At 40.7% G+C, this 25326-nt stretch overlaps 1 protein-coding gene across 1 annotated transcript; it reads left to right on the top strand.

Annotated features, from left to right (window-relative positions):
• LOC138647113 (platelet glycoprotein IX-like) lies at positions 1-25326 on the top strand. Its single transcript, XM_069735926.1, has 2 exons — positions 1-138; positions 24571-25326. Exon 2 carries the CDS (start codon positions 24577-24579, stop codon positions 25189-25191), a length of 615 nt encoding a protein of 204 aa, XP_069592027.1. The 5' UTR covers positions 1-138; positions 24571-24576; the 3' UTR covers positions 25192-25326.

Genomic DNA, 25326 nt, shown 5'->3' with positions numbered 1-25326 from the left:
TGACTGAGAACAAGACATTTAGAGGAGTTAGCATTTCCTTCCTGGCTCTTTTGAACATTAGATAAGTCCCAAGTATTGGAGTAATTGAGTTGTACAACTTGCATCATTACTGACCTTGAACGGCAACATTCAGCAAAGGTAAGGCAAATGCGAGGTCCGATGAATTATAACATCATTTAATAATAGTCATTAAACTGTTTTCTTCATTACTTTTTATTTTTACTTAACAGACAACTTTTACAGAATCTGTTATATACAGTAATTATGCAAGTTTAATGCAAACTGCCCCTGTGTACCTGTGTGGATGGCTTGTTGCCAGCAGCAAAAAAAAAAGTTTCCTATTAAATGACAGCAATCAAGATGCTGAAAAAGTTGAGAATTTGGTGCAGAAAATTTATTGTAAAATGGTTTCGCTTATCATTATATAAATAACGTTTAGTCGCTGAAACTGGAATACCCCCTCTATGCAATAAAATATTGGGCTTTAAATATATATATGAATCTGAATTATAAATATTGGTATAGTGATGTTGTTCTGAAAACCTGATTATATCACATAATTGAATCTATTCTGCAACAATATCTGTATTATACAAAGGACAAATCAAAATTAAAACTACCAATATTTATTTTTTCTAGATAGTTATTGCTCAATTCTTTAGTAGTCCATGTGCTCTTTCAAAATGTGGATCTAACAAACAATAATTTACCTAGAAATGTACTTTCAAATTTGGAAAGTAAATCGGGGCCCATACCACACATCAGTGGTGGATACATAAGGACCTACATTTTCTCATTCTATCTTATGTTTTATTCATATTCTTTTTCTTCTTTTGTTAGTTTTTCATCAACCTTTTATCTTTTATATGAAACTAAACCTAAAAAAAAAAAGAAAAAAAAATTATCTGGAGTATAAATTTGTATGCATGCAAAATAGATGCATGTTCACACTGGCCATTAAATAGACAAAACTTCAGACATAAACAAAATGACCATATACCCTGCTGTAAGTAAATAACTAAAAGCAATAGTGCACATAAATAAATAGGGCACTTAGTAAACACCGATTTAAAAAAAAAAAGCGTAAAAGCCATTTCACCAGCGTCAAGGTGTACCCAAAATTGGGATGGTCCTAACCTCTAGTATTAAAATCTTACCATGCATCATAGTGACCTCAATGTGAATATGGGCTGAGCAGGACCTGGTCCCATTTGCTGTGTGTCCATTTTCGGGACCTGGTCCTTATTCACACTGACATCACTATGATAATACTAGAGTTTAGGATCATCCCAAATTTGTGTACACCTTGACGCTGTTGGAATGGCTTTTACGCTTTTTAAAATAAAAAAACGGTGTGTACTAAGTACCCTATTTATATATATGCACTATTGCTTTCACTTATTTATTTACAGCAGGGTATTTCATTTTATTTTGCCTTAGGTTTTAACTGTTATAAGGAAGTTAATAACTTTATTACTTATTAAGATGCTAAAGGTTTTTAGATAAGAACTGAACCATTTGCATACTGAGAGGTTAGCTTGATGTCATGTTGTTTCAAAAGACTGACTTTATATGGGTTGATGAGGTCAGGCTGCTGCAGTGCAGTACAGTGCAACCTCCACCAGGGGGAGCTTGAGAGGAAAGTGAAAGTGAGACTGCACACATACGACAGCAGAACAGACGCCACCAAGTGGCGAGAGAGTGGTCAGACAAGCCGAGTCAAAAGCACGAGATAGCACGACAGTATAATAGGATTAGACAGACGGATAGTCAGAACGTAGCCAGAGATCAGTAAACCAGAAAGGGCAATATACAGTACAATAGGGACAAACAGCAACAAAGTAAATGACCAAGCCAGGATATCAGAACCAGAGAATCAAGCAGACAAACAGACAGAGAAATACTGGGAAAAGGGCAGACAGAGGGAGTTAACAGACACAGGACAAGTCAGGGTTCACAGCAGGGCAAATCAAGAGCTACCAGCAGGGTCAGGTTAACATACCGAAGGCAGAACTATAGCTGACACTGCCAGCAAGATTCATGGGAGCTAAATAGCAAACCTGAACCCAGAATGAGGCAGAGCAAAGTTAACCCTTGACATGATCCGTCCAGAAAAAAGGGGGCAGACACTAATAAACCCTGGAACGGATCATGACAGATCATATGGATCTTCCTGCAAACAGACATACATTTTCCATAGTGGATTTATTTTGCAAAAGTGTTTTTAAACAAATATACCTATATGGTATTATAACACATATAATAAAGTTAACACATTATTTAAAACACAGTGAATTACATAAAAAATACCCAGTAAACAGCAGAATTTGTTTTTCTATCCCCCAATAATAAAAATTTATAATTTTTTATGTACCCTAAAATGGCACTGTTAACCCCTTAGTGACAGAGTCAATTTTGACCTTAATGACCAAGCCAATTTTTACAACTTTGACCACTGTCACTGTATGAGGTTACAACTCTAGAAAGCCTTAACGTATTCCACTGATTCTGAGATTGTTTTTTTGTGACATATTGTACTTCATGTTATTGGTAACATTTCTTCGAAATGTCTTGCGTTTATTAATAATAAAAAAAAAGGAAATTTGGCAAAAATTTTGAAAATTTAGCAATTTTCAAACTTTTAATTTTTGTGCCCTTAACCCCTTCCCGACATGCCTCGTACTAGTTTGGGGCATGTCGGGTCCCCTGCTTTGATGTGGGCTCCGGCGGTGAGCCCACATCAAAGTCGCGACATGTCAGCTGTTTTGTACAGCTGACATGTGCGCGCAATAGCGGCAGGTGAAATCGCGATTCACCCACCACTATTAACCTGTTAAATGCAGCTGTCAAACGCTGACAGCGGCATTTAACCAGCGCTTCCGGCCGCGCGGCCGGAAATGACTTCATCCCCGACCCACGTCACATGATCTGGGGTCGGCGATGCATCAGGATGGTAACCATAGAGGTCCTTGAGACCTCTATGGTTACTGATGCCGGCCTGCTATGAGCGCCCCCCTGTGGTCGGCGCTCATAGCACACCTGCTAATGATCGCTGCTATGTAGATGAACCGATCAAGTGGTGCCAGCTTCTAGCCTCTATTGAAGCATGGCACAAGTTAAAAAAAATGGTTTTAAAAATATGAAATCACCCCCCGTTTTGCCCCATCCTAAATAAAACAATAATAAAAAAAAAACCTACACATATTTGGTATCGCCGCGTTCAAAATCGCCCGATCTATCAATTGAAAAAAGATTAACTTGATCACTAAACAGCGTAGCGAGAAAAAAATTTGAAACGCCAGAATTACTTTTTTTGGTCGCCACAACATTGCATTAAAATGCAATAACAGGCAATCAAAAGAACGTATCTGCACAAAAGTGGTATCAGTAAAAACATCAGCTCGGCACGCAAAAAATAAGCCCTCGCCCGACCCCAGATCACGAAAAATGGAGACGCTACGGGTATCGGAAAATGGCACATTTTTTTCTTTTAGGAAAGTTTTGAATTTTTTGTCTCCACTTAGATAAAAAATAACCTAGGCATGTTAGGTGTCTATGAACTCATAATGACATGGAGAATCATAATGGCAGGTCAGTTTTAGCATTTAGTGAAGCTGGCAAAAAAGCCAATCAAAAAACAAGTGTGGGATTGTACATTTTTTTGCAATTTCACCGCACTTGGAATTTTTTTCCCATTTCTAGTACAAGACATGGTAAAACCAATGATATCGTTCAAAAGTACAACTCGTCCAGCAAAAAATAAGCCCTCACATGACCATATTGACGGAAAAATAAAAAGTTATGGCTCTGGGAAGGAGGGGAGCGAAAAACAAAAACACAAAAACGAAAAAGGGCCGCGGAGGGAAAGGGTTAAATGAGAGAGTCGTGTCACACAAAATAGTTAATAAATAACATTTGCCACATGTCAACTTTACATCAGCACAATTTTGGAAACATAATTTTTTTTCTTAGGACATCATAAGTGTTAAAAGTTGACCAGCGATTTCTCAGTTTTTCAACAAAATTTACAAAACCATTTTTTTAGGGACCACCTCACTTTTGAAGTCAGTTTGGGGGTCAATATGACAGAAAATTCCCAAAAGTGACACCATTCTAAAAACTGCATATATCTAAGGTGCTCAAAACCACATTCAAGAAGTTTATTAAGGCCATGTTCACACTTTGCGGTTTTTACCGCGGAACCGCGACGACTTTGCAGCTGCGGGTCCGCAGCAGTTTCCATAGCGTTTACAGTAACCTGTAAACCCTATGGAAACTGCAAACCGCTGTGCACATGCTGCGGGAAAAAACGCGCGGGAACGCAGCGGTTTACAACCCGCAGCATGTCTCTTCTTTGTGCAGAATCGCAGCGATTCTGCACCCATAGAAATGCATTGGTCCGCTTACTTCCCGCATGGGGCTATGCCCACCATGCGGGAAGTAAGCAGATAATGTGCGGGTGGTACCCGAGGTGGAGGAGAGGAGACTCTCCTCCAGGCCCCGGGAACCATATTTGTGGGTAAAAAAAAGAATTAAAATAAAAAATAAGCTATACTCACCTCTCAGCGCTGCACGCGGCCGTCCGGTCTCAGGTTTGCTATGCGACCAGGACCTGCGGTGACGTCACGGTCACATGACCGTGACATCACGAAGGTCCTTCTCGCACAGCATCTTTGGAACCGGACCGCCGCCTGCAGCGCCGAGGAGATCGGGATGTCAGAGGGTGAGTATATCATGATTTTATTATTTTTAACATTACTATTGATGCTGCATATTGCTGCATATGCAGCATCAATAGTAGGAGTAAAATCCTGCAGCGGAACCCGCAGGACAAAACGTGATAAATCTGCAGGGATAACCGCAGTGGGTTTGCCCTGCAGATTTATCAAATCCGCTGCGGGAGAACCCGCAGGGACCCGACGCTATGTGTGAACATAGCCTAACCCTTCAAGTGCTTCACGAGAACTAAAGCAATGTGGCAGGAAAAAATTAACATTTAACTTTTTTCACAAAAAAATTATTTTAGACCCAAACTATTTTATTTTCACAAGGGTAACAGGAGAAAATGGACCACAAAATTTGTTGTGCAATTGCTCCTGAGTACGCCAATACCCAGTATGTGATGGAAATCAACTGTTTGGGCGGATGGCAGAGCTCAGAAGGGAGGGAACATCGTTTTACTTTTTGAACAAAAAATTGTCTTTAATCAATGGAGGGCAGCATGTCGTATTTGGAGACCCCCTAATGTGCCTAAACCAGTGTTTCCCAAACTCCAGTCCTCCCGGACCCCAACAGGTCACGTTTTCAGGATTTCCAAAGTGCTGCACAAGTGGGAAAACTTCTGATACTTCCAACACCTATGCACTACTAAGGAAATCCTGAAAACATGACGTGTTGGGGTCCGGGAGCACTGGAGTTTGGGAAACACTGGCCTAAACAGTGGAAACCCCCAATTCTAACTTCAACCTTAACACAGCCTAACCCTAACGACAACCCTAACCCCAAGCCTAACCCTTAACCCTAACACAACCCTTAACCCCTACACAACTCTAACCCCAACACCAAAACCCTAACCCCAACGTAACTATAACCCCAACCCTAACTCCTAACCCCAACCCAACTTGAACCCCAACACAACCCTAACCCCAACACAATCCTAACTCAACCCTAACCTTAAAACAACCCTAACCACAGCTCTAACCCCAACCTCAACCTCAACAAAACCTAAGCCTAACACAAAACCTAAGCCTTGATGACTGTGATAGGATCTATCACAGTGATCAAAATGAACCAATAGGAAAAATCTCCTATTGTTGCGAGGCACTGCGCATGTGCCCACCATTTTCTTCTAGGAAGATGATGCGGAGGGCTGGGGGATGAAGCAGGAGGGTCCGGGGATAGCGGAGTTACCGGGTGGGCTCGACGGACTCCATTTCTCTCTACTCTGATATGCTAGATCATGCCAAAGGAGAGAGAATGAATTGAAAATTTGGCTTTTTTTTTGTGATCGCTGTTATTCGATAAATAACGGCGATCACGTGACTGAGGATGGTAAAAACCAACCCAAATCATGTTTTATGGGGTTTGAGAGGAAAACTGAGACCCCAGAGATTTTCCGACACTGGGGGGCACTATACAGTTATTTCTCAGCGCCATTAAAAAGCAGCGCTGATGAATAAGGAGCCTTAACTGCCACCGTTAAAAGGCATATCGGTGGTCATTAAGGGGTTAAATAAAATTTTTACTAATCCCATAAAAAAAAGACCATACATGGAAACATTGCTGGAAAAATGAAGTAGAGATGACTCTTGGAATATGCCAACCTGAAAAGTAACTATAGTGTGGAAAAATGCTTAGAATATTTTTACGCTCTCAATTCTCAGTGTGGGTCCAGGTCCTTAGACCTCCAAGACTTTTTATTGAATCAGTACATCACTCTATGGCTGGCCTGTTCAGTATTTGGTCAGTATTTTACATCAGTATTAGTAAACCAAGTCTAGAAGTGGGGACATGTTTCTATTATACTTTACCTTACAAATACTGATGTAAAATACTGACCAAATACTGAACACATGAACGTAGCCTAAGAGAGAGCCGTGCACTCTTTTTTTCCTGAACTTGATGCTTTGGAGTAGTCTTTGGAGTGATCAGTGGGGTTCTCATGATTCAACCATTCTCCTTTCTCAAAAAAAGTAATAAATGATCAATAAGTTATATGTAGCCCAAAATGTTATTATTCAAAAATTGATCTCAATTAGTCAAAAAAGAAGCTACTAGAGCTACTTAACTGGGAAAAAATGTCTCTCTGAAATCAGCAATGCAGAAAAAAATAAATATAAATTTATAAGTATTGTATAGTACAACAACCTTACCATGATGCCTAGCTAGCAATGGCAATAGGAATGCAGTCCCGTCTCTGGTAGAGGTCATTTGAACATTCACTTGCACTAAATGAACTTGTATTATGAGATTTAGTGGCCTTTTAAGACAGCTTTTATTTGATCGCGGAATGATCTAATTTGAAAAGGACATTTCGTTTCAATTATGACTCCATAACAGTCCCTAATGAAGTTGACAAAATCAATTTTATGGGAGATATTTCTCAGACAGACAATTAATTCAAACTTGGGTTTATAGGTTCTTCAAAAGTTGAATTGTTTAATTAGAAAGGAGTCGGAGAGATATGAAGCAGATAATACAATCTATGGCTTTCTCCCTAACCACCTGGTTTTTATAACTCAAAAATCCATTCCGTGAGATTCAAAACATTTATAAATCTGACACAGAATGAATATTTGAGAATTCACTTCTGCAATAATGAGACAAAATTCTAATGATCTTTACGCAATATTGGGAAAGTACTCTGTTTCATAAAGCAGCAATAGCAATGATAATATAGAATGATGCTATCGACCCTGCTTCCTCAATACACAGGGAAAGTACTACACCATATCTCGCACTTATCCAACAAATATTACACCTGACCACACACTCATTTACAAGTACTGACGCCTTTGCGTATGCGCCAGCATGTACCACTTGTCATGGGGGCAGGCTTAAAAAAATCCTTTGACCAAAACAAAAGCTGATGGCTGTGTATGTGATATGGTGTTCGATGGGAACTGTTAATGTGTGCTTGGTGAGGACATGGTGCAGAAATGGAGCTTTTTCAAGAGTGGTGGGTGGGACTATGGAAGGTTCGAGGGGTGAAGGCGGAACTGGGGGGAAGTCTGGGCGGAGTCTCAAGGGTGCCCGAAAGTTTTGCCCGTATGGGGCGATGACATTTTTGGTGGCAACCCTGCAAATACTACACCAGACCTCACACATATCTATAAGTACTGCACCAGACCTTACAATTATCTACAAGTACTACACCAGATCTCACAAGTACTGAATCAGACCAAACACTTAGCTTACAGTACCTTCAGTAGTTTAGAAATTCTTCTGTAATCAATGCCGTCAGTACATTTTGCAACAAAAAGGTTGCAAAGGTCTTGAGACAGCTCTCAGGTTCTACCCATCATCAGATGTTTCTTGTGTGGCACATTAGTAATGAGACACCTTTTTATAGGCCATCAGTTGAAACAGGTGACATTATTTTTCACTTAGCGGCAGAATTGCGTTCTAATTACTGATAGATTTCAGATGGTGTCATGACTTTCAATGGCTTTTTGCATACATGTGTTCAATACGTTTTCCCTGTGTCAGTTCTCATTATTTCACACAACTTAATTTATAGATGGCTTTGGTTTGATTTCTTTGCCTGTGTGGATTGGATGAGTTTTTACCAACATCTGGTAAGAATTTCATGTCAATAGCATTTCTAGAAATATATTTACCTAGAATATTGCTTATATGTTCAATAATTATTTCACCCACTATATCTATAAGTACTAGACCAGACCTCCACTCATAATCTACAACAGACCTCACACTTATCTATAAGTACTACAACAGACCTCACACTCATCTATAGGTACTAAGCCAGACTTCACACTCATAATATGTAAATGCTACATCAGTCCTCACACTTATCTATAGGTACTACACCAGACCTCATACTCATCTATAAGTATTACGCCAGACTTCACACTTATGCTACAAGTGCTACACCAGGCCTCAAACTTTACGTACAAGTACTATACCAAAACACACACTTTACAAACTTGTACTACACCACAAGACAAACTTTACATACAGGTACTACACCGGACCTCACAATTTACCTTCAAGTACTATACCAGACCACAAGCTTTACCTACAGGTTTTCCACCAGCCCACACACTCATTTACAAATACTACAGCAGACCCTGCACTTTAACTACAGGTACTACAGCAGAGCACACGATTTACCTACAAGTACTACACAAGACCACACACTTTACCTTCAGGTTCTACCCCAGACCACACCATTTACCTTCAGGTCCTACAGCAGACAACACACTTTACCTACAAATACTACCAGATATGTGCACACGTAAGAATTTCTTGCAGAAAATTCCTGAAGAAAAATGGATATTTTCTGCAAGAAAACCGCATGCGTTTTTTTTCATGTTTTTACCGCGTTTTTTTGCGCGCTTTTTTCACGTTTTTTTTCCGGAGCTTTCCCAATGCATTATATAGCGGGAGAAACGCAAAAAAATTGCAAAATGAATGAACATGCTGCGTTTTTTTACCGCGATGCATGTTTTTACAAGCACTCTGCCATTTTATTAAATAACTTAAGAATACTCCAGCAAATATGGAATGCCACAGGCAATATATAGTACTGTGCAAAAAATTTAGGCAGGTCTAGAAAACATGATGCAAAATAAGAATGCTTTAAAAAAAATAGAGGTCTTAATAGTTAATTTTTTTTATTAATTAACACAATGCAAAGTGAGTGAACAAAAGAAAAATCTAAATTAAACGAATATGGTGTGAACTCCCAAAACATAAAAAAAAAAAAAATTCTTCTAGGTACTTTCACAGTTTTTGAAGGAACTCTGCAGGGAAGTAGTACCAAAAATCTTGGAGAATTAACCACAAATCATTCTGAGTCTTCACGTAATCCCAGACAGACTGGATGATGTTGTTCTTTTCACTGAGGATAGTCCTTAATGACATTGGCTATATGTTTGACATCATTGTCCCGCTGCAGAATAAATATGGAGCCAATCAGACGTCTCACTGTTGGTTTTGTATGACGGATGTCATGATAAGGTGATTCAGTACCACAATGGACATTGAGGTCAGAGCACATACAGTGACCTGACAATAACCCAAAAACATAGAACGAGCTCTGAGACGTGGAAACTCTGCTGACCGCAATCCCTAATCCTCTCCAACACACTAAAGGCAGCCGTGGATTGCGCCTAACGCTCCCTATGCAACTCGGCACAGCCTGAGAAACTAGCTAGCCTGAAGATAGAAAATAAGCCTACCTTGCCTCAGAGAAATACCCCAAAGGAAAAGGCAGCCCCCACATATAATGACTGTGAGTAAAGATGAAAAGACAAACGTAGAGATGAAATAGATTTAGCAAAGTGAGGCCCGACTTTCTAAACAGAGCGAGGATAGAAAGGTAACTTTGCGGTCAACACAAAACCCTACAAAAACCACGCAAAGGGGGCAAAAAGACCCTGCGTACCGAACTAACGGCACGGAGGTACACCCTCTGCGTCCCAGAGCTCCCAGCAAGCAGGAAAAAACAAATAGACAAGCTGGACAGAAAAAAACAGCAAACAAAATAGCAAAGCGGAACTTAGCTATGCAGAGCAGCAGGCCACAGGAACGATCCAGGAGGAAACAGGTCCAATACTAGAACATTGACTGGAGGCCAGGATCAAAGCAGAAGGTGGAGTTAAATAGAGCAGCACCTAACGACTTCACCACATCACCTGAGGAAGGAAACTCAGAAGCCGCAGTACCACTTTCCTCCACCAACGGAAGCTCACAGAGAGAATCAGCCGAAGTACCACTTGTGACCACAGGAGGGAGCTCTGCCACAGAATTCACAACAGTACCCCCCCCTTGAGGAGGGGTCACCGAACACTCACCAGAGCCCCCAGGACGACCAGGATGAGCCATATGAAAGGCACGAACAAGATCGGGAGCATGGACATCAGAGGCAAAGACCCAGGAATTATCTTCCTGAGCATAACCCTTCCACTTAACCAGATACTGGAGTTTCCGTCTTGAAACACGAGAATCCAAAATCTTCTCCACAATATACTCCAACTCCCCCTCCACCAAAACCGGGGCAGGAGGATCAACAGATGGAACCATAGGTGCCACGTATCTCCGCAACAATGACCTATGGAATACGTTATGTATGGAAAAAGAATCTGGAAGGGTCAGACGAAAAGACACAGGATTAAGAACCTCAGAAATCCTATACGGACCAATGAAACGAGGTTTAAACTTAGGAGAGGAAACCTTCATAGGAATATGACGAGAAGATAACCAAACCAAATCCCCAACACGAAGTCGGGGACCCACACAGCGTCTGCGATTAGCGAAACGTTGAGCCTTCTCCTGGGACAAGGTCAAATTGTCCACTACATGAGTCCAAATCTGCTGCAACCTGTCCACCACAGTATCCACACCAGGACAGTCCGAAGACTCAACCTGCCCTGAAGAGAAACGAGGATGGAACCCAGAGTTGCAGAAAAACGGCGAAACCAAGGTAGCCGAGCTGGCCCGATTATTCAGGGCGAACTCAGCCAAAGGCAAAAAGGACACCCAGTCATCCTGATCAGCAGAAACAAAGCATCTCAGATAGGTTTCCAAGGTCTGATTGGTTCGTTTGGTCTGGCCATTAGTCTGAGGATGGAAAGCCGAGGAAAAAGACAAGTCAATGCCCATCCTACCACAAAAGGCTCGCCAAAACCTCGAAACAAACTGGGAACGTCTGTCAGAAACGATATTCTCTGGAATGCCATGTAAACGAACCACATGCTGGAAGAACAATGGCACCAAATCAGAGGAGGAAGGCAATTTAGACAAGGGTACCAAATGGACCATCTTAGAGAAGCGATCACAGACCACCCAAATAACTGACATCTTTTGAGAGACGGGAAGATCTGAAATAAAATCCATAGAGATATGTGTCCAAGGCCTCTTCGGGATCGGCAAGGGCAAAAGCAACCCACTGGCACGAGAACAGCAGGGCTTAGCCCGAGCACAAATCCCACAGGACTGCACAAAAGTATGCACATCCCGCGACAGAGATGGCCACCAAAAGGATCTAGCCACTAACTCTCTGGTACCAAAGATTCCAGGATGACCAGCCAACACCGAACAATGAACCTCAGAGATAACTTTATTCGTCCACCTATCAGGGACAAACAGTTTCTCCGCTGGGCAACGATCAGGTTTATTAGCCTGAAATTTTTGCAGCACCCGCCGCAAATCAGGGGAGATGGCAGACACAATTACTCCCTCTTTGAGGATACCCGCCGGCTCAGATAAACCCGGAGAGTCGGGCACAAAACTCCTAGACAGAGCATCCGCCTTCACATTTTTAGAGCCCGGAAGGTACGAAATCACAATGTCAAAACGGGCAAAAAACAGCGACCAACGAGCCTGTCTAGGATTGAACCGCTTGGCAGACTCGAGATAAGTCAAGTTCTTATGATCAGTCAAGACCACCACACGATGCTTAGCTCCTTCAAGCCAATGACGCCACTCCTCGAATGCCCACTTCATGGCCAGCAACTCTCGATTGCCCACATCATAATTTCGCTCAGCAGGCGAAAACTTCCTGGAAAAGAAGGCGCATGGTTTCATCACCGAGCAATCAGAACTTCTCTGCGACAAAACAGCCCCTGCTCCAATCTCAGAAGCATCAACCTCGACCTGGAACGGAAGCGAAACATCTGGTTGACACAACACAGGGGCAGAAGAAAAACGACGCTTCAACTCTTGAAAAGCTTCCACAGCAGCAGAAGACCAATTGACCACATCAGCACCCTTCTTGGTCAAATCGGTCAATGGTTTAGCAATACTAGAAAAATTGTAGATGAAGCGACGATAAAAATTAGCAAAGCCCAGGAACTTTTGCAGACTTTTCAGAGATGTTGGCTGAGTCCAATCATGGATGGCTTGGACCTTAACAGGGTCCATCTCGATAGTAGAAGGGGAAAAGATGAACCCCAAAAATGAAACCTTCTGAACACCAAAGAGACACTTTGATCCCTTCACAAACAAAGAATTAGCACGCAGGACCTGAAACACCGTTCTGACCTGCTTCACATGAGACTCCCAATCATCCGAGAAGATCAAAATGTCATCCAAGTACACAATCAGGAATTTATCCAGGTACTCTCGGAAGATGTCATGCATAAAGGACTGAAACACTGATGGAGCATTGGCAAGTCCGAATGGCATTACTAGATACTCAAAATGGCCCTCGGGCGTATTAAATGCAGTTTTCCATTCATCGCCTCGCTTAATACGCACAAGATTATACGCACCACGAAGATCTATCTTGGTGAACCAACTAGCCCCCTTAATCCGAGCAAACAAATCAGATAACAACGGCAAAGGGTACTGAAATTTAACCGTGATCTTATTTAGAAGTCAATAAGCAAAAGAGTCGAGCGCACTGCTAATAACAAATGCCAATAGATACAAAACTATGAGGGTGCGGAAGCAGCAATAAACATGAACTATGTAACAAAAAAGAAAAGCATTACTGCAAAAATACGCACTCCATCAAAGAATACACACAAAATAAATAAGATAAATAGACTGATTTTATTAACAGATCAAAAAAACACACTGCAAAACGATAAAAACACAATTAAAAACAAGTAGACAACATCACAACAACACAGGCGATAAAGACCATACCTAGATGTAATAAGGCGACTAAACACAGACCAATTGGCTCATGGGGTATATGCGCTAGTAATGCCTAGAAAAAATAAAAAAATCGTGCCGTGTAGGTCCCTAAAGAACCATTTAAAAAAATAGTGAAAATAAGGCACAAAGATATAACCTATAACAATAAAAATAGGCAAGATATGAGCCAAAGAAAGGGCTGAGAAGCCACCAATATACAATAATATCACTAGATATTTAAAGCATAAATAGGAGGAAACCCCCCATAATAATACAACCTGGTGGTACGATGTCCCCACGCGTATCGCCTGGCAGACCAGGCTTAGTCAGGACCTTCCCTGACGAAGCCTGGTCTGCCAGGCGATACGCGTGGGGACATCGTACCACCAGGTTGTATTATTATGGGGGGTTTCCTCCTATTTATGCTTTAAATATCTAGTGATATTATTGTATATTGGTGGCTTCTCAGCCCTTTCTTTGGCTCATATCTTGCCTATTTTTATTGTTATAGGTTAAATCTTTGTGCCTTATTTTCACAATTTTTTTAAATGGTTCTTTAGGGACCTATATGGCACGATTTTTTTATTTTTTCTAGGCATTACTAGCGCATATACCCCATGAGCCAATTGGTCTGTGTTTAGTCGCCTTATTACATCTAGGTATGGTCTTTATCACCTGTGTTGTTGTGATGTTGTCTACTTGTTTTTAATTGTGTTTTTATCGTTTTGTAGTGTGTTTTTTTGATCTGTTAATAAAATCAGTCTATTTATTTTATTTATTTTGTGTGTATTCTTTGATGGAGTGCGTATTTTTGCAGTAATGCTTTTCTTTTTTGTTACATGATCTTATTTAGAAGGCGGTAATCTATACAAGGTCTCAGTGAACCATCCTTTTTGGCCACAAAAAAGAACCCTGCTCCTAATGGCGACGATGACGGGCGAATATGCCCCTTCTCCAAGGACTCCTTCACATAACTCCGCATAGCGGCGTGCTCAGGCACAGATGAATTAAACAGTCGACCTTTTGGGAATTTACTACCAGGAATCAAATCGATAGCACAATCACAATCCCTATGCGGAGGTAGGGTATCGGACTTGGGCTCATCAAATACATCCCGGTAATCAGACAAGAACTCTGGAACCTCAGAAGGGGTGGATGATGAAATAGTCAGAAATGGGATATCACCATGTAACCCCTGACAACCCCAGCTGGACACAGACATGGATTTCCAATCTAATACTGGATTATGGACTTGTAGCCATGGCAACCCCAACACGACCACATCATGCAGATTATGCAACACCAAAAAGCGAATAACCTCCTGATGTGCAGGAGCCATGCACATGGTCAGCTGGGTCCAATACTGAGGCTTATTCTTGGCCAAAGGCGTAGCATCAATTCCTCTCAATGGAATAGGACACTGCAAGGGCTCCAAAAACCCACAACGTCTAGCATACTCCAAGTCCATCAAATTCAGGGCAGCGCCTGAATCCACAAATGCCATGACAGAATACGATGACAAAGAGCAGATCAAGGTAACGGACAGAAGAAATTTTGACTGTACCGTACCAATGGTGGCAGACCTAGCGAACCGCTTAGTGCGCTTAGGACAATCAGAGATAGCATGAGTGTAATCACCACAGTAGAAACACAGCCCATTCAGACGTCTGTGTTCTTGCCGTTCAACTCTGGTCAAAGTCCTATCGCACTGCATAGGCTCAGATTTAAGCTCAGGTGATACCGCCAAATGGTGCACAGATTTACGCTCACACAAGCGTCGACCAATCTGAATGGCCAAAGACATAGACTCATTTAGACCAGCAGGCATAGGAAATCCCACCATGACATCCTTAAGGGCTTCAGAGAGACCTTTTCTGAAAATAGCTGCGAGCGCACCTTCATTCCACTGAGTGAGCACGGACCACTTTCTAAATTTCTGACAATATATCTCTATCTCATCCTGACCCTGACACAGAGGCAGCAAATTTTTCTCTGCCTGATCCACTGAATTAGGTTCATCGTACAGCAATCCGAGCGCCAGGAAAAACGTATCGATATTACTTAATGCAGGATCTCCTGACGCAAGAGAAAATGCCCAGTCCTGAGGGTCGCCACGTAAAAAAGAAATAATGATCCTAACTTGTTGAACTGGGTCACCAGAGGAGCGAGGTTTCAAAGCCAGAAATAGTTTACAATTATTTTTGAAACTCAGAAATTTAGTTCTATCTCCAAAAAACAAATCAGGAATAGGAATTCTCGGTTCTAACATGGAATTCTGAACCACAAAGTCTTGAATATTTTGTACTCTTGCCGTGAGCTGATCCACACATGAAGACAGACCCTTAATATCCATCGCTACACCTGTGTCCTGAAACACCCAAATGTCTAGGGGGAAAAAAAGGCAAAACACAGTGCAGAGAAAAAAAAATGGTCTCAGAACTTCTTTTTTCCCTCTATTGAGAATCATTAGTACTTTAGGCCTCCAGTACTGTCATGATAAGGTGATTCAGTACCACAATGGACATTGAGGTCAGAGCACATACAGTGACCTGACAATAACCCAAAAACATAGAACGAGCTCTGAGACGTGGAAACTCTGCTGACCGCAATCCCTAATCCTCTCCAACATACTAAAGGCAGCCGTGGATTGCGCCTAACGCTCCCTATGCAACTCGGCACAGCCTGAGAAACTAGCTAGCCTGAAGATAGAAAATAAGCCTACCTTGCCTCAGAGAAATACCCCAAAGGAAAAGGCAGCCCCCACATATAATGACTGTGAGTAAAGATGAAAAGACAAACGTAGAGATGAAATAGATTTAGCAAAGTGAGGCCCGACTTTCTAAACAGAGCGAGGATAGAAAGGTAACTTGACAGTCAACAAAAAACCTTACAAAAACCACGCAAAGGGGGCAAAAAGACCCTCCGTACCGAACTAACGGCACGGAGGTACACCCTCTGCGTCCCAGAGCTCCCAGCAAGCAGGAAAAAAACAAATAGACAAGCTGGAAAGAAAAAAACAGCAAACAAAATAGCAAAGCGGAACTTAGCTATGCAGAGCAGCAGGCCACAGGAACGATCCAGGAGGAAACAGGTCCAATACTAGAACATTGACTGGAGGCCAGGATCAAAGCAGAAGGTGGAGTTAAATAGAGCAGCACCTAACGACTTCACCACATCACCTGAGGAAGGAAACTCAGAAGCCGCAGTACCACTTTCCTCCACCAACGGAAGCTCACAGAGAGAATCAGCCGAAGTACCACTTGTGACCACAGGAGGGAGCTCTGCCACAGAATTCACAACAGACGGATAAGTATCTGCCTGTATTTTTCAGAATTCAAGACATCAATATTCTTAGCCAAATTTCCAATTTCACCTGATGAAATGCAGCACCAAACTTGCAGTGAACATCGACCACAAGGCCGACTACCGTGTCACAGTTTTCAACGTTGCACATTTTTTGGTGTCTTTAATGCTGAGATATACAAGCTAATACCTATACATGTTGTTTTGTGGAGTCTCAGCAGTAGGACCCCAAGGGAACTTACAATTATAACCATTCTGTCAATAGGTGATAAATGTTGTTAGTGAGCAAACCCTTTTTAACCTTCGTCAGGCTGCATAATTTTACAACGTTAACAGGCTGCAGAGGTACAATTGTACCTTCATATATATTTTATTGAAATTTGGCCAATATATTCTGGACCAAAACTGCAGAGATGTCACGAAATTTCAGCCCTCTGCGGCTTTTCGAAAAAGAAAGTTATTGCAATTTTAAAACGGAATAGTTACAATTGTACCTACTCAGCCGGACGACGGTTAAGCATTTTGGGCAGCGCAGTGCCCAGTGTGAAAACATGGAAACATGTAAAATGAAAACATGGTAACATGGAAAATGAAAAAAAAAACAAAACAAAACAAATAAACATAAAAAATGAAAAGCAGACAAAAACAAACAGCTTAATTTAATCAATAATTAAAGAATCTCCATTTTAATAGACATATTGGCAATAGTTTAACTTTATTAGGCCTATGGCTGGGGAAATATTAAAGCAACATCATAACTAGATGGAATCGGTAAAATACTCATCCAAATATAAGACCTTTTTCATAAAATTATGCAAATACAGATAGGTTGCAGCTCTTCCAGATACCCTTGTTACAATTAAAGCCTTCCATTAAGCTATGGTCTCTCGGCTCCCTTTTCTCAAGGTAAAACTGTAATTTAGCTGCAGCCTGTGAAAGGTGCACAGACCTAATTTGCAATTCTTAGAGACATTTCCACAATTAAGTTTCCGTTTTAATATTTAATTTTTCATCTTAGCTTCCCAATGGAAATTATCTTAAGTGAATATGGCAAGTTACTGAGTTACTGACTTTAATTTACCAGACTAGTGACACCTTCTGACTACGAAAACATCCTAAGTTTCCCTACGTTTATATGAATTTCATGAAGACATCATTTCCATTTGCCCTACTAGGTTAGTTTTACACATTGCAAAAAAAAATTTGGTGTTTTTTGTTTTCGCTTTTTTTATTTTACGACAAAAAAATCCACTTTTACTAGATGTTCCGAGTCAGTTGGAGACTATGACATACACTAAAATAATATGTTTTTATGCGCCATTTTTCACACTTGGGTGCATTTTTCAGGTCTTTGGCCTAGGGGATTTTTCTTTCACCAAACATGTTTTTATAAATCTCCCTAGGATTCACTATAAAAAGAAAAATACTTGTGATTGTGTCTTCTATAGAAGTTATCTGCGTGGTTTTGGTAGTGTGTATTTCCTTATCCTATACCGTTTGGTTGGTTGCTCCTACTGTTCCCTTGTTTTCAAGGCTCCCTCTCCCTTACTTCAGACCGGCACATCGTGACATAAGGCTCCTGTAAACATCAGATAAAATATTACAAAAACCACTGATTGTGGCAAGATCAGAGAACCATCTAATGTGTATTGACTCTCCTCTGACAACTTAAGTTGGAGGAGAGAAGTGTTCATCCTGTTGAATTTCAACAGCCGATCCTTGTGTTCAGTGCAGAGATAAGCAGAGTTGAGCACTCCTGTGTATGTGAGAGTAGGGAGAAATAGCTATCTGCCAACCAATTGCTTGATCGACAGCTGTCTAATATATATGGAGGCAAAGTGGATATTTGCTAAGAAAGGATCATGTTTTTGTATTTTATTTATTGAGCTGTTCATTTAAATTCTACCAATAGTTTATTGTTCCAAAATCTACAATGGACCGCAGTGACATAAGTCATCATTAGAGTTGAGCTAATCTTTTGAAATCCAAATTTCGCAGCTCCGAGTTCTAATAGAACTGTACTGAAGCCCTTTTAAGATCTTTAACACAGCCATAGGCCTCATTGAGAAGTCCATTTTTCTGACATAAAAAAGACTGATTATTTTGATTATACTTTTATCAGAGTTTGATCATAGCGTGGTCCGAGTGTCATCAGTTTTTCTTGGACGTGGAGAAAAAAAATTCTCCATCTTCCTTCTGCTAGTCTGTGAAAATTGGGCCACATTCAGTGGGGTTTTTTCGTAGATCACAGGCTCTTGGATCAAAATTGGATACGTCTCTGCGTTATTCTTCGGACAAAAAAAAGTCCAGACATGTAAATGGCTCCATAGACTATCACAGGTACGAGAGCCACTGGTGAAAACAATGAAAACAATGACAGCACTCGTATACGAAAGACGGACACCTGAATGAGGCCTTAGGCTACTTTCACACATCCGTTTTTCGCTGTCAGGCTTAATCCAGCGGTGTGACGGATCGGCGGATCCGTCAACAATAGTGGAAAACCTGATGTGACGGATCAGGTTTTCTGCCGGATTCGAGTAGCTGTTCTGGCTGACTGGAACAGGTATGTTTCTGGAGAGAGACCCCACAATGGAAAATTCGGGCAATTCTAAAAATCAGCCATGCTCAGTTCCAAAACCTGAATCCGTAGGCGGATTCCTGCATTTGACAGATCCGGTGCCATAGGTTTTGACTATAGGAAAAGCCGCATGGTGCCGGATCAGGCGCCTTCCGTTTTTTCGCCAGACGCAAAAAACATCCCTCTGTCCGTTTTGTCCGGCCGCCGGAACCACAATTTTTTTTTCCAGCGAAAAAGGGACGAAACGTAAGGTTATCTGGCACAATCCAGTGCTAATACAACTCTAAAGCAAAAAAAATGGATCATGCGACATCAATCGCCAGATCTATTTTTTTTTCAAATTTCACCGGATTGCGCCTGACGGAGAAAAACGGATGTGTGAAAGTAGCCTTAGGAATATCAAAGTGAGGTCTTGTGTGGCTTCTCTGGCTAATGCAATTTTCTGATTTGTGTAAAATGTCATTGGGCATTTTTTGATGATTCGCTAGGTCCGGAGAATTTAATAAAATTCAACCCAAATTCAATTTACATGGAATCGATTTGCTCGTCTCTAGTTGGTATGCCAATTCCTCCCTTTCAATAAAGGTGATTATGTCGGGTGATTTACAGTCTCACTACTAGTATTGTACCTGCTCTCATATGCAGATAAAAGGTCAGTCTCTGATATCATAACTGACAATATCTCTTATCTAGTCCCCGCTGCCATTTCCCAAACTCCTTCCCTCCCTGACCCCCTGCTCTTCCTCCCATGCAGCTAAAGATATCAGGGGCCATTGACAAAACTGTCTGACAGAAAATCTGTATTGCTGTCCATAGCAACCAATCATAGCACAGCTTTCATTTAGCATTCTACTCTTGGAAAATGAAAGCTGCGAGGTGATTGGTTGCTATGGGCTTAAACCTTAGCTAGATGTGCAGAACGGTTGTCATGTGCGGCCTTTGTTTGAGGCCTTTGTGTACTGCATTGTTTTGCACATGTGTAGCACTCTAGGCCTAATTAAATTGTAGTGGTGTCCGCTATTCCTCTTTTGCCATTATAATGATTATGTCACTGATTTATAATTCGTTGCTATTAGACAGGAACTAGGGAAAGAAAATCTGCCAACGGCATCATGGGAAATGTAGTCTGTGTGAGGGGAACAATATCAAAGGGAAAGAAGGAATCAAAATGGCAAACAATCCAGAAATGGCACAAAAATTGAAACAAGTATACCCAAGGCATATACAAAAACCTCTACATAAGGCTGAGTCACTCTGTCATACTAAAACACGGCCAGTCATGTCCGCAAATTGTAGATATTACAGGGTGCATAATGGGCGAGCGCTATTGACCAGACTTCCTCATGCTGTGATTTCTTTCCCTGTGATGTCCGGTGTGCACGCTGTAAGGATTCAGAAACCCGTAGTCACATAGAGTGACTTTAATGTGGAGCTGTAGGTATATGGAGTGAAATTTAAGCAGTTAGTAAGTATAATTTATTAAATAAAAACCTAAAGAGATGAACTGGAATATAAGTTGGTGTAAATGCAACGTGTAGGCGCATGTTCACACTGGCCACAAAACAGACAAAACCTAAATGAGCAAATACCCTGCAGTAAATAAATAGCAATAGTGCATGAAAATAATTTAGGGTACTTAGTTAATATAATTTTGATGAATAAAACGTAAAAGCCATCCCACCGCGTCAAGGTGACCCTATTCGGGACAGTCCTAGCCTCTAGCACTAAAACCTTATGTCAAATTATATGAAGTAAGGCCGAGTAGGACCAAGACAACGAATAGGGTCACCTTGACGCGGTGGGATGGCTTTTACTTTTTTTTACGAAAATTATGTTAACAAAGCACCCTATGTTATTTTCATGCACTATTGCCTTTTATTTATTTAAGTGCAGGATATTTGCTCATTTTGTTTTTATCTGATAGTTTAATAAATGCATAAAAAATAGTAATAGAAAATAAATGACCTTTCTGTAATAATTTAAAGGTCGCAGCGTAGCATCCGGAGTGACGGCAAAACAAATAGCACAAATACGATAGCTACTAAATCCTACATTGTTTAATCCAAGGTGACCCAGTCTATTGATTTCTTCACCTTCACCTTCTATATGTATTCAGTAATGCAAACACCTAGCTAACGGAAACACGCTGGCAGCACGAATAAATAAATTATTTTTTTTTTTTCTCCAATTTCCAGGCAGTTTCATTGCAGCTGCAGAACTGTTAGCCTGGCACAAAGTGGAGATAAACTGTACGGGCAGGTGGATAAATTAGGATCCTCAGAGGAAAAATTGATACTGAAGTTGAAAATGAATTAATGCAAGATACGACTCAGCAACTAAAATATAATCTATAGCAATAATGTTTTGCTGCAAGGTGTTTGGAAAATAATGTATTGGGGATAATTCACTGCCCAGGAGAACGGCAATCTGAATTATGTGACAAGTGAGTACAAGGAAATATGGAGCCATTGAAAGGAGCTGCAGATCCTGGAGCCGGGTTCAGGCTGGGCTGATAAATGGGCCGCGTTAGTGTATCAGAGCCATTACATCCTTGCTGAATATCGGCACCACAGGCGCTAGAATTATGTGCCGCCTTCACAAGCATCATTCAGCAGCACAGCGTCATCTGTCCATATCAGACGAATGATTCCATTACAAGCAATGCTTTATTCTTCACTTGACTAAACAAACAGAGCTCAAACTTCTGGCTGCGCTGTGAAATACAAAGCCCAATGCAGAAACGTGTGGCATAAATTCTGCAAATTTTCCATCCAGATCTGCAGGTGGAAAAACCACAGGGTATTACAGCACCAGCAACGTGGAAGAGATTTTAACAAATTTCATCCATGGGCTGTAGAGAACTAAATTGATATGTGTCGTGAATCATAAATCCGCCGCATGTCATTACTTATTGCACATTTGGTCGTAGATTTTCCCTATTGAGTTTAATAGGGAAGTAAAAAAAATCCTCAGCAAAACTTAAAGTGAGATTATTTGGAAGCAGAAAAATCCATCAAGTTTTCAAGAGGGATCCACTATAGAAAAAGCTCATTGTTTTATTTTTTTAGGCTGTGTGCACACGTTGCGGATTTTTTGCGCTTTTTTCGCATTTTTTCGCTATAAAAAGCTATAAAAACGCATAAAAATGCATACATTATGCATCCCATCATTTAGAATGCATTCTGCAATTTTTGTGCAAATGAAGCGAAAAAGACGCATCGCGGTAAAAAACACAGCATTTTTGCTAATTTTTTGCGTATTTCCCGCTATTTAATGCATTGGGAAGCTCCGGAAAAAAACATATAACATCAAAAACATGCAAAAAAAGCATCAAAAACGCATGCTGATTTCTTGCAGAAAATGTCCGGTTTTGCTCAGGAAATTTCTGCAAGAAATCCTGAACGTTTGTTTTTTTTTTATTTCTTGAAGCATTTCCTAAAGTGGTGTTCAAGATAGTATTGAAAAATTTGTTTTCTCGCTGTGCTTTATAGCCATTTGATTTCACAATTTCAGGTTTGGGGCTGAATCCAATAGAAATTCGCCACAAAAAATGACACTTTTTTTTACCTCGTTGCTAAAAAAGAAGCTCAAAAATCTTAGACAGCAAAGTGAATTTTTTTATTGAATGGAAAAGGCAAAATGTAATACTCCAAAATTTGTATAATATGCCATTTATATTACTGGTGTTTGCTTAAGCAGCAAAAGGAAATCAAGGCACAAGTTTAAAGGGTTGTCCAAGCTTAGGACAAGTCTACAGACTTGTGAATCCTTACAGTGTGGACAGAGCACACTGTCAGGATTCTCCTGAGCGGGGGGGTCGAGTGCCTGCAAGTATATGATTTGCATTCTTCTGGCCTCATTCCCACTAGACATGTCTGGCCTCGCTCAATTCACTTGTATTGAGTGAAGCCACGCATGTCTAGTTGGGATGTGGCTGGGAGTATACATATAACATACTCTCGCTTCCAGCGTTGGCATACCGCGTGCTGTGAGGATTCACAAGTCTGCAGTCACAGAGAGAGGCTGCAGACTTGGGCCCCAAGCCTAGACAACCGCTTTAGCTACAGCCCCTACACATCCTACACCTAAGCCCTTGCATTAGTTTATATTTCAATATTGAGCGTTTTTCCAGCTGTCTTTTCGAATTAGGCACTGTTCACATTACATTTGCAAACTACATTTGGTGGAGGTGTCGGGAGAGCTCCTGGCTTATATGACAGACATACCAAAAAGGCCTATTCATTTGACATATAACGAAATAGTGTTGGTATATATTTCAATATTCTAGAGAAAAAAATGTATATCATACTGTACAAATATGTTACAATTAGAGCCGACACATACCCCTGAATGTCTATAGAGTGGTGTACTCTGCAGCCTATTTAATCAGTGGTAAAAGAAAATAAATTATTCTGATTACCTTTAATGAAAATCTCAAACATAATGCGAACAGAGTCTTAAATGTGTATGGAAATGTCAGCCCAAATGGCAAAAATGTCAAGAGGTGAACAGTACACAGATGCACCACATTACTTGTGCATTAGTCTCATTATAGGGAATTTGTGACTAGATTTTGCTACTCCATCGGAGAGAAGCATGATGTAGGGGCAGAGATCCTGATTCCAGCAATGTCTCTCTTGCTGGGCTGCTTGCTGTCATTTTGATACAATCACTGTTTTATCTGCTGCAGATCTAGAAGTTCCCTGAATGCTGAGCCCTGTATAACCCCACCCACACCACTGATAGGCAGAAAACTGCCAATCAGTGGTGGAGGCGGGGTTATACAGAGCTCATGAATATGGAGGACTATATGGCACTAGGTTTACTAGTCCTCTAGCGATAATCTCCAATCAGTGATTTTATGAAAAGTACAGGAATCAGCCCAGTGTGTGACACCTCGCTGGAATCAGGGTCTCTGTCTCATCATTATGCTACTCTCAGATTAGGTGGCAAAAACCTGCCAACGGATTCCAGTTTAATCTTTCTTATTATATTTTATAGAGATAATCAAAGGTGACTTGTAAAATGTAAAATATTTCTTATAATAGAATTATTCTAAATTTGATTTGAGATTATGTTTTATAGGAATATTTCCTGCATAGTTTGTAAGCTTGCGACCACGGCCCTCATTCCTCTTGGTATCTATTTTGAACTGTGCTTTCTGTTATGCTGTAATGTCTATTGTCTGTACAAGTCCCCTCTATATGGTAATTTGTAAAGCGCTGCGGAATATGTTGGCGCTATATAAATAAAAATTATAATATATATATGTATATATATATATATATATATATATATATATACTGTATATATTACCATGGTAATGGTATATATAAATGGTAATGTGTTTTGTTTTCCAGACTTAAATGGCGTGGTGGAAAATCTCTATATCATTCCAGCTGATTATTTTGGTTCAGTTTAGTAAGTGCAACATTGATCCATGCCCAACGTCTTGCATCTGTTTTCCGTTGCAAACGAGAGGATTAATAGTTAATTGCAGCTCAAGGCATCTCAAAGATATACCAGATCTCCCAGTGGACACTGTACGGCTTTACTTGCAAAATAACTTAATAACATCTGTTTTATCTGGAGCTCTTGATCACTTGGTCAGCCTCCAGGAAGTCGATGTGTCTGGAAATCCTTGGAATTGTGATTGTCAAATACTGTATTTCAAAATCTGGCTTGACTCCATACCCGTTCAGAGAAACCCAGCAAACGTAAGATGTGCAACCCCAAATACAGTATCAACGAAACCATTCCAGAACCTCACTGGGAATGACATGACTCCATGTGGAAGAACATGGCCAATTAAGTGTAAAAAGTTCTTTATACGAGACATGTATATGATTGGCCTTGCTGTGTTGGTTCTCATTTTGATGTCCTATGTGCTCAGGATGGCAAGAAAACTGGCTTGTTGTGTTGCAGTCACTACCAGCTCTCGTCACAAAAAGGCCTCAAATGAAAGCTACAAGTCAAAGTAATTACAAGACCTGTCTCCAATGGTGGATTATCATGAGTACATCTACGATCAAAGTCATACCAAGGGGATTCTGAATACTACGCCTTTTATCAATCACATATAGTAGAATAAGCATGCATGTCGCTAAACGTATATT

The sequence above is a fragment of the Ranitomeya imitator genome, chromosome 8 (genome assembly GCF_032444005.1).
Source record: "Ranitomeya imitator isolate aRanImi1 chromosome 8, aRanImi1.pri, whole genome shotgun sequence".
Classification (NCBI taxonomy): Eukaryota; Metazoa; Chordata; class Amphibia; order Anura; family Dendrobatidae; genus Ranitomeya; species Ranitomeya imitator.
The sequence above is the reverse complement of the archived record's forward strand: the minus strand, read 5'-3'. Positions and strand labels throughout refer to the sequence as shown.